The sequence below is a fragment of the Manis pentadactyla genome, chromosome 13 (assembly GCF_030020395.1).
Source record: "Manis pentadactyla isolate mManPen7 chromosome 13, mManPen7.hap1, whole genome shotgun sequence".
NCBI classification, from domain to species: domain Eukaryota; kingdom Metazoa; phylum Chordata; class Mammalia; order Pholidota; family Manidae; genus Manis; species Manis pentadactyla.
This window is the reverse complement of record NC_080031.1, coordinates 95098361-95118646: the sequence shown is the minus strand read 5'-3', so window position 1 is coordinate 95118646 and position 20286 is coordinate 95098361. Positions and strand designations below refer to the sequence as shown.

General features: G+C 51.6%; 1 protein-coding gene across 4 annotated transcripts in view; it reads left to right on the top strand.

Moving 5' to 3' along the window:
- The window catches only part of FSTL4 (follistatin like 4), a 428422-nt gene that overhangs the window by 218194 nt on the left and 189942 nt on the right, over positions 1-20286 (top strand). For all 4 annotated transcript variants that reach the window (XM_036907566.2, XM_057490874.1, XM_057490875.1 and 1 more), the window contains one exon: positions 5115-5363. In XM_036907566.2, the coding sequence (XP_036763461.2) occupies positions 5115-5363 (249 nt within the window). The remainder of the gene's footprint in view (positions 1-5114; positions 5364-20286) is intronic.

The following is a 20286-nucleotide window of genomic DNA, read 5'->3' as shown; positions in this document are numbered from 1 at the left end:
TTTCCCAGCATTCTGCTGGGAATAAGACTTTCCCGGGCAGAGGTGGGCCTGGAGCAGCCCAGAACCTAGGGCACCTGGGGGTGTGGAGGGTGCACTGAGGTGTTCAGCGGCAAGAGCCCAGGAGGGCTACTCTGTGCCCTACCACAGCCTCAGAGGTGCCCAGAGCCTTCTGGCTATGGCAGTGTTCAGGGATGGGCCCCCTTCAGCCAGGAGTGGAGCTGGGGGTGTGTGCTGAATATCAAGGTGATAGGACGTCCCTCCAAGACTCAGTTCCTAGGAGCTGACAAAGACCTCCAGGGAACCGGTCACCCCACTTTTTCAGGGGTACACTTGGACAAGGCAGCAACTTTGCATCTGCATTGATGACTCCCTGCAGACTGGGTCTGCCAGCAAGGTTTGCCTTGGAGCAGGACTCTTGGAGCCCGGATTCTGCCTGCACCAGCCCCTGCTGTGCTCACAGGCTCAGGGCCCCCAGGCTGCTCCGCCCTCCCCTCCCCCAGGGCTCTCATACCAAATCTCCCATCCTCAGCGAGGGCGCCTGACCTCCGGGTGCAGGCTGGCTCACTGCAGCTCCCTGCTTACATCCTTCCTGGCATTTACCACAGTGCATGTTCATCTTGTTGATTTATCTGCCTGGTCACACTCATGTGTGTCTTCCTACCCTGCAGTGTAGGGGCCCCAAGGCTAGTATCCTAGTCAGCTTTGTGTCTCCAACACAGTTTGGGATCTGGTACCTAGGAGGTGCCCCCAAAATACTTGTAGGATGGATAGGTGGATGGAGAGCTGACAGGTGCTCTTGAAGTGCCCACTGGTACCACCCATGTGGGGCATAGAAACCCCACTGACTGGAGAGCTAGGTCTCTGCCAGGCTTTCCCACCAATCCCAATTCTACAACCATGTAGAAGGCACTTGGGCAGTCTCTGCAATGAGGGAGTCAAAGGGGGCCAGACAGTCTTATCTCCAGACCACCCTGGGCACCTCTGAGAATATAAGTTGTCTTGGGAGGGTGGGGGGAGTACTGGGCCCATGATATCCAGCTCCTGGGCAGCACACCCCACATACCTGCACACACACCACTCTTCCAAAGGTGAGTCCTCAGCTCTAGGTCTGAAAAAGCTTCACAATGCCCCAGGGTATGGGCTACAGTGCCCTCGTGGGTCAGTATTGAAGCACAGAATATAAAGCAAATAATCCATCTATAAAAAGCTGTGCCTGCCGGTGGGTGGGCACTTGGTGCCCCTAGAAGCAGCTTCTGTCTGCAGAAGCTGGGCACTGCTGCTGTGCAAGGCTGGGCTGCATGGCAGGCAGCAGCGGGCTGTCAGGGCAGGGCAGTGGGTGCTGTGCATGACTTCTGCAACCGTGTCCCACTCTGCTTGGCCTGCTTTGGGCCCTGTGGAGCGTGAGGCCACCTTGGAGCCAAGCCAACAGCTCACCATGGCCTTGCGGTGGGACGGGGTGAGGTAGTGGGGATTTCAGTTCATCCTTCACCAGGGGCCTGAGGGCCTGCAGGAGGACAGCCAGGCTGTGCCAGCAACAGAGACCTGGAGTGACCTCCCCACACCCCCGAGGCTGTGTAAGGGGAGGTGGCCCTCCTCCGTAATCGCACTGAGGACGTGCTCTCGTGGAGAAGTGCTGCCCTAGATGAACATGTCAGCAGGCAATTAGCATCCCAAAGTGGAGAGCTAACGGGGTCCCCTCTTATGCCATTCCAGCCTGATCCCTAAGAGGGAAATGCTCTGTGGTTTACTTTGTGCCAAGGAACCAGTTACAGACACTGATTCGGAGTTTGGAAGCCAAGTAGCTGAATTTTCTGTGCTCTGTGTTGTGGTTAGAAGAGAACACAGCAGGGGAGGCTCCCTGCCTTCCCGGTCCTGGTTCTCATCTGACCCCCATGTGGGGGTCACGCGGGCTAGACCCCTGCCGTTGCTAACCTACACCACCTTCTCCTGTGCTCTGAGGCGACGGCAGCCCCGGCTCCGCGACGTGCCACATCGAGCATCCTGATCAGGGTCACGAGGGCGTCTTCAGCATCAGCTGGTACCAGTGGACTTGTTTCTCTGCTGCTGTAACTTTCATGTAACAATGCCCATGTCTGACTGTGTTCAGTAAATTTAATTAGTGTTGAAAAGCAGCTTATTTGGTAAGATGATCAGTTTCTAATCTGGCTAAACGACTTTCTTTACGACTATAAATTAAGCGCATTATATCTTTCATGCACCATGGTCTTCCTCATAAACACTGTAGGGGTTGCTGGCGGTCTCACTTGGTTACCTTTCCCATTACTGTTTTATCATCGTCCTGCTAGGAGTGGAGAATTCATTCTGTTTTAATAACAAGGAGGAAGTGGTGACAAGGGCCTTGTTTAATGAGGAAACCGCTGGTCAGATCTCTGTGGCCAGGGGTGGGACTCCAGGCCAGCCCCTGTGCAGGGCATTCTCAACGTCCTGCAGAGCCTGCTGTCCACATGCTTGGGAGGGTAGACGCAGGGCTTTAAAGCTACTTTTGTCTGATTTGCGAATAATTAGGAAAAGATATTTACTGACAGCTGATTCCCATGTCAGAGAGAAACTGAGTATTCTTGACAAACTTTGATGAGCACAGGTTGGCACATGTGTTTTCTTAACATTGACCCCTCAGAGCACAGCCTAGCGGGGAAGGCCTAGCCACACCTGAATGCTAACCAAACACGAGCATTGCAGAGGCCAGGAGGACACTGGTCTTCAGAGGCACCCACTGCAATCTTGGCATGCAGGTGGGCATTTCATGGTGAGAGGGTCAGGGAAACGGGAGTCTGCCCCGTCCATGTGAGCTGGCTTCACTTGCACTGCCTAGGCCCGACGAGGTGGTCTCTGAAGTCCCTTCCTGCTCTGCCATGCCTGATTCTAGGCCTCTTTCCTTCATGACCACGTCTGTCCTTCATGCCTCCGTCCTTCCAGCTTGCATCCTGCCCCGCCTGGAGGAGGCAAGGGCTGATGCACCCCTCCAAAGGTCACTGCATGTGAGTGACCTCTCCCTCCCCATCCTAGCCTCTCTCCAGGGGGTTTAAGCAGTGTCACCAAATCAGAGTTAAGGAGAAAAGCTTTTAAAACTGTTCTGTTTCTTAAAGCCTGGGTGCATGGGGTCTACATGCAGACAAAGCTGGGCGGCCACCCAAGCCCAGAAAGAGGCCAAATCTCTGAGACAGGGGGATTCAGAGAGGGTGCTCAGACTGGAGCCAGCATCTCTGAGGGGAGCTGGACCCCAAGTGAGTTAGAGCTGCCTTGGCCAGAGAGAGAGCGGTCGGGCTGGGCGGCTCAGCTGGTGCCAGAGGCCTGCAGCAGGACCAGAGAGACCAGAGACCCAGGCACTTCGGCTCTGGTTCTTCAGATTGGGGTGATTAGTAGGGCCTTTCCCTCCACATGGAAAAGTTTATTAAAACAGTGCTACAATGACACTGTTTCCTGGCCAGGTCTTGGGAAAGAAACAAAGGCCGATATTTTAGAGCTGTGTGAGTTTCTAGTAGCTGGCAGCACTTTTCAGGGTAACCCATTTTCCAACCACCCAGGAGAGTCATGCTAATCAAACACCCTCTGTGGCAAAGCAGCCATAAACCCAGTGGGTGGAGGGCCTCCAGACCAGAACCCCCCACTACCAAGTGCCTTCAGCTCCCCCTAGACCATCAACCTTGACAGGAAGATATGCGTGGGTGCTGATGAATGCCCCCAAGCCCCACAGCCACGCACACACAAACACTAGCAAAGTGGATAAGTGGGATACGCTCTGCTTAGGATCTGCACTTCTACACTGTGCAGAGATATTTTAACCTTCTAGTTTATTATGATTCAAGAAAAGTCGATATTTCTTAGCTTGTCTAAGCTGAAGAAATTTAAATTAATTATTGATTCAAACAGTTAATCTATCGATAACTGATGTTTTTCTCCTTTCAAATCTAAAATGATGAAAAACAGACTTAACCAAAAAACGTAAAAAAGAAGGCTTTTTCTTAGATATTTTAATCCCATGGCATAGGGGCTGGGCTGAAGGTTCAGTCTTGACTGCCAGGGCCCTTCTGTCTCGCTGAGTATTTTGAAAAAGATTTCATTAAAACTTAAAAACAATGACTTCTACAGCCATAAAATCTGCATTCGTGTTTTAATTATTTGTATTTTGATATCCCGTTATAATTCTCAACTTCCTATCTGCTGCCATTAATGCTACATGGCAATCATGCAATTTTCCAGACATCTCTGATGGAGTGCAATGTTGGTTATAGAGGCTTGTGTGGCCTTTGGCTTAAGCACACCCTTTCAGCCATAAGCCACACTACCAGCCGCCTGTCGCTTTGGTATGTGAGCTCTGGGCACCACTGCCTGGGGTCATTACCAGTGTGTGTTGGGGAGGACACCCAGCAAGGTGGCAGGTGCTGCGACCATTCCCCGGGGCAAGGGTCTCAGCCTTCTTGCCCAGGGCTGCAGCTTTGTGCTAGGAAGGGCGGGCGGTAGAGCCAGGCTGCTGGTGCCACTGCTGCTGTGTGTCCTGCACGGCCACATTCTCCCAGAAGAAAAGGTGGATCTCTGGCCTCCCGCCTTGGCTGCCCCCATCCTGGGCTTGGGGTACCACTTCCTCCCTAAACTCCACAAGTCTCTCCAGTGCCTAACGTCAGACAGAAACCCGTTGGCTTGGCTCTCTACGTCTCCTAGAACTGCACCTCGGCCCCCTTACCCTCTCTTCACGCCCATGCATGCACAGAACGCCTTACGTCAGGCCTCTCCCCACAGCGTGGGTATGGGAGCCTTGGTTTAAGCCCTCTGTGTCCTGGGAAGCCCTCCTCCACTCAGTGGGCAGGCCAGGCCCACTGACACTTGGTCCCCTCTGTGTGACCCCCTGTTGTCCCCCACTCCCAGAATGGGCAGGGGCTGTATCTGGGATGCGGTGCGGGTCAGCCATCACCTGAGCTGTACGGCAGAGCGCGGCTCTTGGCACCCACGGCTGCCTCCTGTGGGTGGGGAAGAGCCTCCGGTGGGTGCTCCGAGGCCCCAGACCTTGACTCCAGAGGCAGAGGGAGCACAGAGAAGCCCATGACCCTCACCCACAAGTGCTCACAGCTGGCCCTCTGTGTTTGCATGCTCGGCAGGGCTTTCTGGCCACGATGGTCTGCCGGCCTCCTGTGGGAAGAAGTTCTGCGGCCGTGGGAGCAGGTGCATGCCCAGCAGGGAGACGGGGCAACCTGAGTGCCGGTGCCTGGAGGCGTGCAGACCCAGCTACATGCCCGTGTGCGGCTCCGACGGCAGGTTTTACGAGAACCACTGTGAGCTCCACCGTGCCGCCTGCCTGCTGGAGAAGAAGATTGTCGTTGTCCACAGCAAAGACTGTTTCCTTAAAGGTAGGAAGATGGCTCCTTGCCTCTATGCTTTTGGGTTTTGTGATGGATCTTCTAATGGCCTTTTGACAGATGACCTTGGTGCTGAGTGTTCAGATTAAGTGTGTAAAGGAAGTAGAGAAAGAGGAAAGCTGGAGCATGACACTTCAGTGAGGCACGCTCTGTTTGCATCTACCTCCAGAGAACCCCTGCCCTTAGAGGAGGCCCCGCGGAGAGCAAGTTCCAGGGAGGCCCAACCAAGCCCTGGCTGGTGAAGAACAATGTCCGATAGAAATGAGATGCCGAGGAATTGCTCAGGTTTCTCGAGTGGAGTAGGCCCTTGCAAGGTGGTGACAGGGACCGCATTACCCCTCGGAACAGGTCTCAGGCATCAGGAGGCCATGCTGTGGGTAGAATGTGGCCAGACGGGCGTGCACAGTGGTTCCCATCGTGTTCCCAGCCTGGCAGGCCTTCGCATTCCGGCCTGCATGGTCACTGAAGGAATAGCCCTCCATGCCTGGCCTGTCCAGAACACCTCTGAGCAAGAAAAGGAAGGCCCTGCATGGACATCAGGATGTGTTGGTGGAGTTGAGGCCAAAGTTTTCATGCTCTGTACTGGTGTTGGGTCAGAAGAAAAGAGGGGCATCAGCTCCTACCAGAAAGTAAAAACCTCACAGGCAGGGCCTATGGCTCCTCGTGCACTACTGTATCTCAGCACCTGGCACCTGCCTTGCATGGGGAGATACTCAAAGGCTGTCAGAAGCTTGAAGCTGTGAGGGTCAGGATGCAGATCCCTGTGCTAATGTGGCCCTGATGAACGGTGCATGCCATAGCCTGTGGAAATATTGGTGATATGGACACTAAATGGCCATATGTGAATAAATGCAAAACTCTGAGAAGGCAAAAGCAGTGTGTGGGCAGTTGAGAGCAAGCCTATGTAACCTGTGGTGGGAGACCTTGCAAGTGGGAGAGGCCACCTGGGGCTGCATGAGCTCAAAGCTGCTTTGGGGCACAGCAGGGAAAGGAAGGGAAGGCCTGGGATGAAATCCCAGCAAGTGCCTGCAACACTGACAGTAAAGGGCTTCTTCTGGGCACCCAGGGAGAGGGGGCAAGGCTCCAGCCTCACCCTAACAGGCATCAAGCCCCAGATGGTGGGTCCAGGACATTGGGTGGAGCACAGGTCTGCTGGCCACCTGCAGCCTCTACCTGAGCCACCTACACCCACGTAAACATACAGGGTCATGGCAGTGGTCAGGGGGCAGGGGAGCGCGCAGTCCTAGAGCAGGCCAGTTCTCTGGAAAGATTATTCTGGGATGGGAATAATCTTGGACTGCAAGATGTTCCTGGCTGCACTTAAGATACTAATGCTGAGGTGCTTTGGAAATCATGAGGCACATTATGGAAATAAATCCAAAAAGAGCCCAGGAAAAATGTCCCTGGTCTGAAAGCAGTGCCCAACTGCGTGCCTGCCGATTCCCCAGCACCATGAGCACTAAAACACCTGAGCAGTTGCTACAGCTTTATTGGTCATGTTAAATTTTATAGACTGATGTTCCATTCTCCAGTTTCCAATATTCTCCAAATTGCATCTTTCTAAAGGTTTTCATTTCTGCATCAAAGTGTGCCCAGCCTCCCTCACCACTGGTTATTCAAACAGCATCTCTCATGTCATTCAAGGGGAAGACAGCCACCACGAAGCCTGCCTCACTGAGGGGTGGTGGGGAGAGCTGGGGAGGATAGAGGTGGCGGCAGGTAGATTAGGGCTCCATTCTGCTTCTCGCTGATCAAGTGCATCCGCTGAATCCTTCTGATCCGTTGAGCTTTTTGCAGATTTAGTGATTTCCCACTCAGTGGAGAGCAATACCTGCAAGCTCCCAGAGAGACCTGGGGCTGTAGCCCAGCTCTGCCGCTTCCCAGCTGTGTGACCTTGGGCACATGGCTCCACCTCTCGGGGCTTTTTCCTTGGCTGTGCAGTGGGACTATGGGCAGTGCCTGCCTGCCCTGTGGAGAAAAGTAAATGGGATGCTGCAGAGAAACCACTTGGCATGTGCCAGGCGCTTTACAAGTGCTGGGTACTAATGACATTGTCATGGTCATTTATCTATTCAGTGTGGCCTCAGGCCTAGAGCAGAGAGACACAAGACTGGGAGGGGAAGGCAGAGGCAGGAATGGGGGCTCTGCCCAGCGGGTCTGGGGCCCAGATGTCCGGCTGGTGGTGGAGCGTGTGTTCACCGAAATCCATCCAGCCACTGCATTAGGAAAAACAGAGTTGGTTCAGTCTTACTAAGGACCATGACCTGGATGACAGTTGATCAGAGAGCTCTGATCCGACTGCTCCATCTCTCTTTGTACAGAGATGGTTTATATGCAGTTTACAGCAGAAAAAAAGTTACATTAATTAGTAACATTCAGCAGTGTGTCAAGGACCCCTCTGGTTTGGTGTCCTAAGAAGCACAGACTATGCACATTCTGGCGCTGTCTGTGTGCAAGAGTTGGCAAGGGTTAGCACTGAGCCCTCTGTCCTGAGACTTCTCCCGAGGCCGTGAGCGCCCAAATCCCTTTGGTTTTGTTTTCTTTGGTCTTCGAGACCTTTGCCTTCCCGGTCCTGGGGGAGGGGCAGAGGCAGTCTTGCTGACGGGCCAGAATGGCTGCAGGCATCTTCCCAGCACAGTAGGAGCTGTCTTGGCTGACTCAGGGCGTCTGCAGCCCACAAAGCTCTCCTTTCCTATGGGAGCACTATGGGGGACCACAAAATTTCCTTTTTATTTCTTAAGTGGGTGAGGAAGGAGCTGAAAGTCAGGTCCTGACTCTGTCCAGAAGATGCTACCTGGGCCTGAGCTCCCCTTTCTGCAGCCCTGGCCACATGGCTCTGGACCCCATGGAGAAGCCTCCACTGCCACGTGCTCACAGTCGGCTCCCATCCATGGTGGGCAGGAGGGCCTCATTTAGCATTCCCATAGGGAGTGCCCAACAAGCAGTAAAGACCTGCTTGCTGGTCACAGGGCCTTGACCGGGGTGCAAGGCAGGCCAGCCCGGAGGGGGTTACTCTGGGTCTCCACCTTGAGCAGGGCCTTGCTCCCATGGGGAGATGGAGGAAACGGATTAGCAGAGGGCTGGGGGTCAGGGGGAGTCTTGGAAAAAAGGAAAGTGTAAAAAACAGCATCCTATAGTCCCCACACCAAGATGGCAGCAGAACATTTAATGCCATTTTGAACGGCACTGATGGCAATTTATCTTTGGCTCCAAAGTTCCAGAAAGTTATTGATACAGGAAACTTTGAAAACATCTTTTTTTCCCCATGCAAATAAAAACTCTAAAATCATCCGTATTCCATTTCCTGTCCTACCAGACTTTACAATGAGAAGTTATGACTTCATTCTCTGGGGCTTCATCTATGCCCAGAAGTCACAGTAGGACAATCCTTACGGGGCTGGGGTGTGTGGAGCACGTGGTGCAGGTTTCTCAGGGCCCCCGCTGCAGTGGGAACACGCTCTGCGGCCAGCGCCCCAGCGCCCTAAGGGGAGGGCTGCTTCTGAGCACTGCGTGGGGACACCCAGGCCTCGCCACTCTGCAAGGGAGGAGAGGCAGCATTCTAAGCCCCATTTACAAGAAAACTTCTGGCATCACAGTTGCTATGACAATGGGATTCCTTGTGACTGCAGAATGACGTACAACATTTAGGGAACATTAGCATGTGAGAAAACCCAACTGAACCAGAAACATCACTGTCAGCTCCAATTTGCAGCTTTGATACCAGCTCTCCTGAAGTCCCAAGCAGGGTCTCTCTTGCTGAAAATCAGGGGGACAGAGGGATGTAGAATGTTGCATCTCTTTCTTCTCATGGCAAAATTAGAGTCACATTTATCCTCAGCACCAAATACCACCAGAGAATACCAAGGTAGTGGGTGGAATTCTCTAACTTTTTGACTTCTTTTTTTTTTTTTTGTAGATAATTATTTTTTATTGAAGGGTAGTTGACAACAGTATTACATTACATTAGTTTCAGGTGTACAACACAGTGATTCAACATTTATATATATGATAATTCTAGCTACCAGCTATCACCATACAAAGTTGTTACAATATTTTGACTATATTCCTTATGCTATACATTACATCCTGGTTACTTATTTATTTATTTATTTATTTATTTATTTATTTATTTATTATTATTTTTTTTAGATAATTATTTTTTATTGAAGGGTAGTTGACGCACAGTATTACATTACATTAGTTTCAAGTGTACAACACAGTGGTAGAACATTTATATACATAATTCTAGGTTCCAGCTATCACCCTACCAAGCTGTTACAATATCTTGACTATATTCCTTATGCTATACATTACATCCCGGTTACTTATTTATTTTACCATTGGAAGTCTGTCCTTTTTTTTTTTTTTTTTTTGTGAGGGCATCTCTCATACTTATTGATCAAATGGTTGTTAACGACAATAAAATTCTGTATAGGGGAGTCAGTGCTCAATGCACAATCATTAATTCACCACAAGCCTAATTTTCGTCAGTCTCCAATCTTCTGAGGCATAACAAACAAGTTCTTACATGGAGAACAAATTCTTACTTTGAATTTGATAATGAATAAGTTACATAGTGAACAGTACAAGGGCAGTCATCACAGAAACTTTCGGTTTTGCTCATGCATTATGAACTCTAAACAGTCAGTTCAAATATGAATACTCATTTGGTTTTTATACTTGATTTATATGTGGATACCACATTTCTCTCTTTATTATTATTATTTTTAATAAAATGCTGAAGTGGTAGGTAGATACAAGATAAAGGTAGAAAACATAGTTTAGTGTTGTAAGAGAGCAAATGTAGATGATCAGGTGTGTGCCTGTAGACTATGTGTTAATCCAAGCTAGACAAGGGCAATAAAACGTCCACGTATGCAGAAGATTTCTCTCAGAACAGGGGGGGTGAGGTTCTAAGCCTCACCTCTGTTGATCCCCAATTTCTCACCTGATGGCCCCCCTGCGACTGTGCCTGTCTTAGGTTGTTCCTCCCTTGAGGAATCTTACCCGTCTCTGGCTAACCAGTCATGTTCCGGGGCCATACAGGGAAATGTAAAGTTGGTAAGTGAGAGAGAAGCCTTCTTGTTTGAAATGGTTAGCTTTTTATTTCTTTGCATATTTATGCCCAACTTTTTGACTTCTTATAGGGTGTGTGTTTTAGAAGCTATCTGTGACATGGTGTTCCTGTTTGTGTACCTTCCTGACTTGGTTTTGAAATCACGCTTTATCTCCTACCTCTGCTATTCGCTGTTCACTGCCGGAGAAGACGAGCTTGCCACACCAGGGCTGTATTACCCCAGATGATACAGTGTCATAGTTGGGCAGTTTTCCAAACAAACCATGAAATTATAGAAGAAAGGAGACTGTTAAGGATTCGGTTCTAAATGGACCTTAAGCTCTCTTGTCCAGCCTGTTGTTTGTAAGTGCACTTTGGGGCTTTGGAGGGAGGTTCCCAGGCTCATGAAATAGGAGGAATTAATTTCCATTTCTGACACACACAAAAAAATTAAACATACTACAGGCTCACTAACAAATCTTTTTTAAGTATTATTAAGCACAGGAAAAAAAAACAGTCTTTTGTTGCAAGTAAGCAAAGCAGATAGATCTGATGGCCAGAGAGACTTCTTTTCTCTCTTTTTTATTGTTATTTTGTTGTTACTTTGAATCTTGTTGCTTTCAAAACTTAAGTCCCACCCTCCAGGGCCTTTCCACACTTCTGCAAATCTTTTCTGCCCTGCCAGGGCCAGTATATCCTCAGAAGTGTCCGTCCAGCCTCAGTGTGAGGCTCAGCTTCCCAAGGGCGTGTGAGATCCTAGCCAAGGGCTGTGGCGGTGGCAGGCACCGCAGTGGTTTTGGTTTCACTCTGTGGAGCAGGGCAGGGAGGTGCTGGGCCTAAGGGAGCTTCATGGGGCGGCCCGAGCTGAGGGGCAGTGTAGCAAAGCTCAAAGGTCCTGGCATCAGGTCAGGCCTTGGGCCATGCCACGCCTCCTTGGACAAGGCACGTAAGCTTTCTACATCTCACTCACACTGTGTGTAATAGGGAAATGATAGTAGTACCTGCCTCATTAGGCATAGGCAGTGTGAAATGTCCAGAGCCTGGCCTACGGTGAGCGCTCTGCTCTAAGCAATGTCAACGGTGCCCCGGACGATGGTGATATCACTGCACATGTCAGGGCACATTCAAGGGCAGATGCAAGAGATGCATGTCCACATGTGACAGATGCCCTACCCACATGTGGCAACACCTGGTGTGGGCTAAGAGGTCAAGGGTGGTCTGTGGTCCTGTGAATGGGGTGGGGAGAAGAACATCGGTTCTCCATATATAGTCAATGAATGACTCGAATTTGATCTTCAAATGATTAGACTTGCATCAACTTCACCAACTGTCTTGCTTTTTGAAAAGATATCTAATGAGTCATCAATTTAGCACAAAAGCCAAAAGGAGAACCAAAGGCCCCGATTCTGTGTCTAGAGGAAGTTTCTGGAATGTATGAAAGGCCCTGAATGCCAAATCCAGGGGGCCCTTTCCAGGCCTGGAATGATAGTTCCATGTATCAAAATGATAGTTGAGCCTGAGGATTCATCTACCTGAGGGTGAGAAGGGAAAGGTCTGGAGAAGGGGCTGCAGAAGAGACATTTGAGGTGCTTCTCCAAGGGGTGAGTAAGGGCTTGCTAGGGAGAGGTAGGGGGTGACATCATAGAGGTACAGGCATGAAGGTCCTGCAGGCTCAGGAGGAGCAGCTGATTAAAATGCAGATCCTAGGGGGTGTGGGTGCCCCTGTGGGTAAATGCAGGCTAGTGAAAAAGGCCTGTGTACCAAGCTAGGAGGTTGGAACTCAAGCCAACTGCATGTCAGATAAGCTAGTCCAACATTCCCGTTTCCCAGACAAGGATCCTGAGGCCCAGAGAGGGCTAGTGCCGGCCCCCGTCATGTAGTCACTGCCACTGCAGACTACCCTTCAAAAGCACCCACAGCTTTGGGGCTGTTTGTCCCAGGAAGGCGTGTTCAGAGCAGTTCCCACTGCTTTCCCCTTTCCCCCCAGGAGACCTCTTGCGTGGAGGGCAGGCTCAGGAGTCTTGGTTGGTGGAAAAGCTGGTTGCTGCTGGGCTGGGGCCTCCCTGCTCCCCAGGTCAGCAAGAAGCTTGGCTTCACCAGGAAGCTGGCATCACAAACTCAGGGCCTCTGAACATCAGAACACCAGACTCCTCTCACCACTGCAAGGAAGGAGCAGGAAATTCAGTATCACCCAGAGGTGCCGGAAGAGCAGAGCCTCAGGGACAAGCCATCGGTCAGCCTAGTCCGGCTTCCTGGCACTAGGCTCGACTTTCTGTCCAACCCCAGTTTCCCACTTCCAATGTCTTCCAATTGCCCTTCTGCTCCCGGCCCCACCCACACTCCATCCCGAGGCCACTGCCGCTCCTTCAGTCCTTGCGAAGGAACCTCTGCACCCAGCACCCTTCCAGGCCTTCACTTTGAGCTCCACAGGAGGATGTGACCATGCTCCCCCAAGCCACCCAGCTGCACAGACATTACTGAAAGTCCACTGGGTGCCAAGGCCATGCAAGACCTGAGATACTGGCATGATCAGGGCACCAGGCCTGACCTGGTGGATTTGACAGTCCAGAGGAAAATCAAGTCTGGTCCCCTCCACCCCCGCTCTCTGAGCCACCATGGGGAATATTCATGCACTGGTTCCTGTTTTAGAGCCTTCCGGTAGGTTCTGCTGGCATCAGTGCAGACAGCTGGGGTCCACCAACAGCCCCCAAGTGCAGCATCCCCCCCAGTGCAGCGACCCCCCCAACCAGGGCAGTGACCCCCCAGGGCAGCGACCCCCCCCCACACACACACACCAGGGCAGTGACCCCCAATGCAGTGGCCTTCAGGGCTGAGTCATCCTGGATCTGCTTTTGGATCTGCTTCCTGGATGGAGACACACCCTTTAAAACAAACACGTGTGTCTGTTGGATATTGTCTCTAGGTTTCATGTAAGAAAGCGTCTGGGCATAAGCACCCTGCAAATGTGTGAGAATGTCATCAGTGCAGCATGTGTGGTGTGCTTCACAGAACTGCTGTGCTTTGGCTGAATTAATTCATTCCAGTAATTAAAAATTGCTAATAAGCTATTGAGCTGAGAAAGTCTCGCGCTGCGTTGATCTTGCTTATGGAAACAAGCCATCGCCTCCGAAGCCCCCACATTTCCTCCTGCTCCTCCCTGGCGCCTCTCCTTATCTCCAACCCTCCTTCTCTGTGAGCTCCCCGGACACCTTGGCCACGAACAGGCTCTGGCCCGCTCACCTAAAGCCGACAGGAGCCCGCCTAGTCCCGGCGTCCCCCGGTAGCATTCACCACCCCCTTCCCTCGCTGCTCCCTGCGTGGCTGCCTCTGCTGGCCCGGGGGCCCTGCACTCTGCCCCCAGGGTTTGAGGCTGGCTTCTGTCCCCGTCAGGATCGCTTACCCTGAATGCCAAATCCAGGAGGCCCTTTCCAGGCCTGGGGTCACTGCCTCGCCCCTGCAGTGGCTCCGCCAGGCCTCCGTTCTTCACGGGCCCCTCCTTTCTCCTGCCCCTGAGCTCTTACACCTGGCTTCCCCCAGGGGCCCATAGCATCTCTCTCCCCCCAGTCCACCGCCCTCACAGTTCCAGCGGTGCCCTCGTGTAAACAAGACCCAACTGTATCCCCACCCCTGACCTCTCAGCAATTCAGTCACAGGCCTGCAGCCGCCTGCCCAGACCACCTGGAAGGCCCACGGGCCCCTCAGACTCCGCATATCCTAAATGAACTCTCTGCCTCTCTGCCTTGTATCTGTCTCAGTGATAGTGGCCTCCTCTCAAGTCCCAGGGACCCTTCTGCTTCGTCCTCGCAGCTGAACCCCACACCAAACCCCTGCCGAGTGTACTTCCTCACTGTTTCTGGACTCTGCCCCCTCTTTTCTACATCTTCTGCTACCACATGCATCCCTCATCTCGCACCTAGATGACCTCTGTGCCCCCAGCTGTTCTCCCAGGTCCTGGGCAGATACAAACCCACCTTCCCAATGGCTCTAAGAGTGAACTTCCCGAGAGGTACTCCCTTTCTTGAGCCTGTCCAGCAAACTTCCTGTGAGTCAGGTCTGTTCCGGACACAGGGGTACAGCACTGTGCCAAAGGGATAAGATCCTGCCTCATGGCATGTGCAGTCTAATGGGAGAGACAGGCAGACAGTAAGCAAGACATAAGGTGTGTCTAGCGGTGACATGGGCCATGAGAAGAATAAAGCAGGGAAAGGGGTCAGCGAGAGCTTATATGACCAGTGACGTTTGAACAAATACCTGACAGTCGGGAGATCGGGCAGCAAGGCGTTCGAGTATCTGGGGGAAGGAGTAGCGGGCGCAGAGACCCTGAGGGGAGAGCTCCCCTGGCACGCTGGCAGGGACAAGGAGGGCAGGGCCGCCGGGACAGAGTGAGGAGGTCCGGGCGGAAGTCAGAGGGGCCATGGGACAGATCGCTGGCACAGGGCCTTCTTGGCCGCTGTCTGTTGCCTTTCTAACTAGCACACCATGCCCACCAGTGGGTGGCCCTGAGGCACCGCCCTCTTCACCTCCACCACCCCAGGAAGTGGTGAGTGTGCCATGGGCTGGAAGAGACGACCAGTCCAGAAGTACGTTGCCAGGCATCTCCAGATTCATTCTTACCTGACATAATTAAACCCTCTGGGCCACGGGTTTTCCTGTGTGAGCCCCAAGCTGACCAAGGTGCCATCAGAACTTCTACCAAGAGCAGGGCCACCTTCTGTCACACCTTCTTGTCAGCTTGCCTATCTTCCCACTATACTGGGTGCTCTTCCGAGTGAGGAAATGTGATTTATCTTTCCGTCCCTGGCTCATTGGAGATCTTCCATTCATTTTTTGGATGAATGCACAAGTTGATGATTATGTGTTAAATAGGATATATGCAGTCCCTTAGAGGTCCCCAAGTAAGAGGGTGGGAAGCCCCTGGTTAGCAGCCCTCCATGAAGTTCCAATCAGGGGGTCCCAGCAAAGGAGGTGGTGGTGTCATATGGTGGACCCTGCTCAAAAGTATGCTGGATTCTCTGTGGTGGGGGCTCTGAGGAAGGAAGGGGGAGGAAGGAGGCAGGGGAGGGGGTGACATGGAGCCTCCTGTCCCCCAAACTTCCCTCCAGCAGGCTGCTTGAGGGGGGGCCCGACCTGGAGAGAAGGGGCACCCTTGGCTTAGGCTATTTAGAACCGTTTAGCGGCACCCTGGCCAACACCGGCCAGGCTTCAGCTGATGAGCGGGAGTCAAATGTTTAATTACTGGAGTGAAAAGAAGTTGATTTGGGACTTCTTTAAGGTTTTTCCCTATTGCACCTTCAATTAAGATCAAGGCCCCCGCGCAGCAGCCGCTAACTGACACTGCATATTGAATCTCTGCACTCAAGCAGTTCATCTGATTATATGTGTGACAAGCTCAGCAGCTGTCAGACAAGCCACAGCTCAGATACGGTGACTCCGGGCCCCTGCCTGAAGGTGTTTCTTGTTTACTAACAGGCCAAAGGAAAGGACGTTCACGCTCTTCTGTACACGTGGAATCCCTTGCAGGGTCTTCTGTTGCCCGATGATCTGAGGAGCTGAAGGGGCTGGGAGGACAGTGGGTGCAGGAGGTGAGCAGAGGCCTGGGGGTCAGCCTGTTCTTGGTTCCCAACCCTAAACCCCACCACCTGCCTCATTAGCAGGATGCCTGCTTTTCTGAACAGGGAAGCAAGGCCCAATTTGGGGCCATCTTAGAAGGAGGGACACTTAGTGTGTCAGATTAACTGTAATCAACCAGGGGAGTTGAGGGCAGACCCACAGGGCACCCCAGGGGGCAGGAGGGGGCTGCTAATCTCCATCAGCAGAGCTCGCCTGCCTGGGTAAACGTCAGCCCACAGAGCAGGCTCACTGCCTGATGACAAGACCGCACCAAGAGATCCCGCACTCGGCCTGTGGGGTTGAGTCCTCAGCAAGGAGAGCCAAGGGACAGAGCTACAGGACGCCGAGGCCCAGCCCTCAGCAGCATCCCAGGGCCAGGGAACAGCCCGTGGTTCCGACCGTGGGCTTGTGCCCGGTCCCGTGCAGGTGCTGCAGGGGAGGCCGGCCTCCCCTGGAGAGTTGCCGAAGCTAACGGGCGACACAGAGCTCCACCGCAGCTGCTGGTGTGGGTGCCTTCCCCTCGCAGGGCCTGCCTCTGCCTGGCTTCTCGTGCTCCCTTCTGCTCTGCTGCACTGTGACCACTCTCCAACGAAGGTGACCGACGTGAAGTTACTTTCAAGAAGCTGCTCTAAACGGAAGTAGTAAAATCGCTTTCTTACAGGTAATTAAAATGACCAGATGCCACGAACTCCACCCGCTTGTTATAGGCAGGGGGTCTGAGTTGTGCATTTCTGTCTGTAGCTGGAAGGAGGGGCTTGTCCAGTGACTGGCAGGCACGTCCATTTACTCGTCCTCCTTAGGAAACATTTTTTTCCTCCTGGACTGCTTGTCTTTCAGCCCCACCAGCCCACTTTGATTGGCCAGGGTCACCTGCAGACCTGAGGGTGCCTCAGTGAGCCCCGCTGGCCCCACAAATTCTGCTGGCTGAGTTCTCTGACTCCTGCACCCACACCTCACTCTCTGATTCTGTCTCTCCCTGTCCAACCACCCCAACCCCAATGCTGTGTGGCTCATCTAGTGATTCATGTTTCCATTGAAATATAAAAAATCCAAGGTCTTGTGGGGGGCTTTGCAGAAAACTTCACTTATACCCAGCTTGTGTGGGCCCTTGTAGCTGAGATTTGAACCTTTTTCCCATCTGAGCCAGTCCAGTGATTTCAGGAACCCTAGGTGAGAGGCACCTGAGGGTATGTTGGGTCAGATAGCCTTTCCCAGTGTGGGTGATGGTCAGGAAAATGGGACTGAGGGAGGTCTTTGCCAAGCTGCAGAAGGAGGAGTACCCCAGAGTGAGAAAGAGGTTTAAAAAGGGGACACCCAGGGACACTAGGATAGCAGAGGGCATGGTGGCAGGAAGGGTCAGCCGCATATCGTCCCAGTTATGCAGGGAGTGAGCTTGTTAGTTATTCCCACCCAAAACTCTAGATTTTCAAGAATGTATCTCAGTTGCTTAGCCACAAGTGCTGGTTACAGGGAAGTCATGACTACCTCCCATGCCCCTGCTCAGTGGTGACATTTTGTGCCTGTGACCATGGAGTCAACTATAATTCCACAGTCTGAACAATCTCACCAGGACTGGGGTGAGAGTAAAAGGAGGTGAAGCCTGAACAGACCTGTTTGAACAAGAGCTGAAGAGAAGTTGGCTTCTGCAGCACAGAAGGAGAGGAGGCCCACACTGAAGACGCAGAGAAAGAGCGTGCTCCTGGGGAGAATGATGACAAGAGACAGAAGCGCAGCAGACAGAAACTGCTCCGCTCTCAATCTGAGAGAACTCGAACTCTGAAAGAAGATGAAAAATGGGATTATAAATTGGCTGAGCTGCAGCCAAAAATAAAATGGAAGCTGGAGGAGATAAGGAAAAGAATCTAGGGAATCCGGAAAACAAAAGCCAAAGTGCCTTCTGCATTCCAGTCGGTAAGGGGCAAGACTAACAATGCAGAAATCAAGCCATTGTTCTCCAAAAGGGAGAACAAACTTGAAAACCTCTCCCAAAATACACAGAAAACCAGTTTAAAAAAGATAATGATGAATGTAAAAGATGACGGATATATAGTACAGAGATGAAGGGTGTAACATACTAGTCACTAGTTGTCTTAAAGACGTCAGAGCAAATCAAAGGGATGCAATACATGTAGAAAGCTTGTTTTTTAAATTGCCCTGAGCTGAAAGATTCCTAGAAGAGGTCCAAATATAACTGCTAAAATATCAGGACTTCAGAAGATTTTTAAAATATATCGGAAGTGACCAGGCAGAGAAAAAAACCTGGGTTACTATGAAGAAAAAAAAAAAAAAAACACCTCTGGCCTTAGACTTTTTTGCAACATTAAGAAGCAAGAAGGTGGTGAAGAGCATCTCTGGAGCTTAGAAGTGAGAAGAGCATTGGCCCAAGAGTCTACACTCACTCACGCTGGTGCGCCACATGGATCCACAGCGAGGACTCGGGTAGGCAAAATAATACCACCCATGTATTCTTGGTCAAAACAAACACTGAAGGGCAAACCCCCCGTGATCTAGAGACAAATCAGAGAATTTGAAAAAGAGGACGTTGTGGTTCTCACAACCCAGAGGTGAGCATAGGGATTTATGCAAAAAGTTATCTCAATGATTGCTTTAAATATAATTACCAAAAATGACAAGGGGTAAATGATGAAGTTAAATGCAGTTAATTACCTTGACTCACTTATGGGAATTTCAACAAATCCTGCATAATTCTTGACAAAGTGTGTTAAAAAGCATGCATCAGCCCAACTAGACAATTTCCATTGACTCCATCTTTATTGTTCAGCATGAACTGAATGCTGCGCCAGACAGGTGTCCCTGGTTCTTCCCAGCCACACCTGGGAGGCTTTGCTCTGGCCTCTGCTGGTGTACCCAGAGGCCGTGGGTAGGATCAGCCATTGACTGAGGTGGCCCACCCAAAGGTCAGGCTTCCCATGCCTTCAGCATACTGGCTAGAGTGTCCCCTCCACATCCCCAAGAAGCATGGCTGGGCTGTAACTGGAGTAGTAAAAAACTCTCAATGTGTCCTTGAACATGTTGTCCTTGAACAACAAATGCCCTTGTTCATGGCACTTGTCATTGTGCCAGTGACATGACCAGGGCGAGTAGGAGGGCCTGGATTGTTGATTCTAATGTTCTAATTGTAAATATGTAGTTAACCAACGCCCAAGGGATGAATGAGAACTGAGCCCTGTTACAAAAAAAAAAAATAGGGCAAGAAGGCAAAAGATCTGGCCTCTTGGGAAATGAAGGTAGAGCTCAGACCCCTGGTTAGACTCCTGGGATTAGACATCCAGGCGCACAGTGGGATATGACCGAGCAAGGTGGAAAAGGGGGTGGCCTTCAGGGGGTGTCACCGTGGTAACTGCCCTTCTTTAAGTGCCTGCCAGGTTTCCAGCCCGTGCCAGATTCTTTACGGGAATTATGTCATGTAATTATCCTCCAGTTGGCATCTTACTTAGGGGGCAGAGAGAGGCCACATGACTTGCTCAGCTCCTGGGCTGGTAGAGGACAGCATGAGCACAGGACCCGCCTTCCTCCCTCACTGTACGCTGGTAGGAGGCCCTTCCCTGGGGGAGGAGGGCTGGGCCAGAGCCTTGGAGAATGAGCAGGTCCTGAATCACCAGGCTCGGGGGTGGGATGATGTGATGGTGAAGCAGCAGATGGAAGTACTTCATGCAGCTTCTCTAAGTGTCACCGATGTCATTCTTTCCTCCTCCACACGGACTTACCGCGTGCGACTTATCAGACAACATATGCCTAAAAACGATCTTCCCCTAAAGGGAAATGGGGAGAATGAAGAGTGTTCCATGGACATCATGTTGCCACATCCAGTCATTTGAATGAAATGAATCACCTTCTGTCTGCAAACCCCTGTGACTGTCACCATGTGGATGTGTGATGTGACCGCTACAGTGAGCACGTTGCAAAGAAAGGAAGTGCCCACTTCTTGCAAAGTGAAACACAGGGACAGGTGGGCTTCGTCCACAGAGGAAGGAAGGCTCCCACATTTCCCCACAGGTCCTTTCCATCTCTGCTTCTCACTGGTGGCCCCACCCTCATCGCCTGCCAAATCCTAGGAGCGTGAAGGTCTTGTTTACGTACCAGCCTCGTCTTCTCAAACACTCTGCTAATGATCTTCAAGGCACAAACTTTGCAGGTTAAAATTTTGCAGCTCTGACAAACAGTATGGGCATAGGCGAGACTTAACAGGAAGGGGAATCTGTCTAAAGAAAAGGAAGGCAAAGCCCA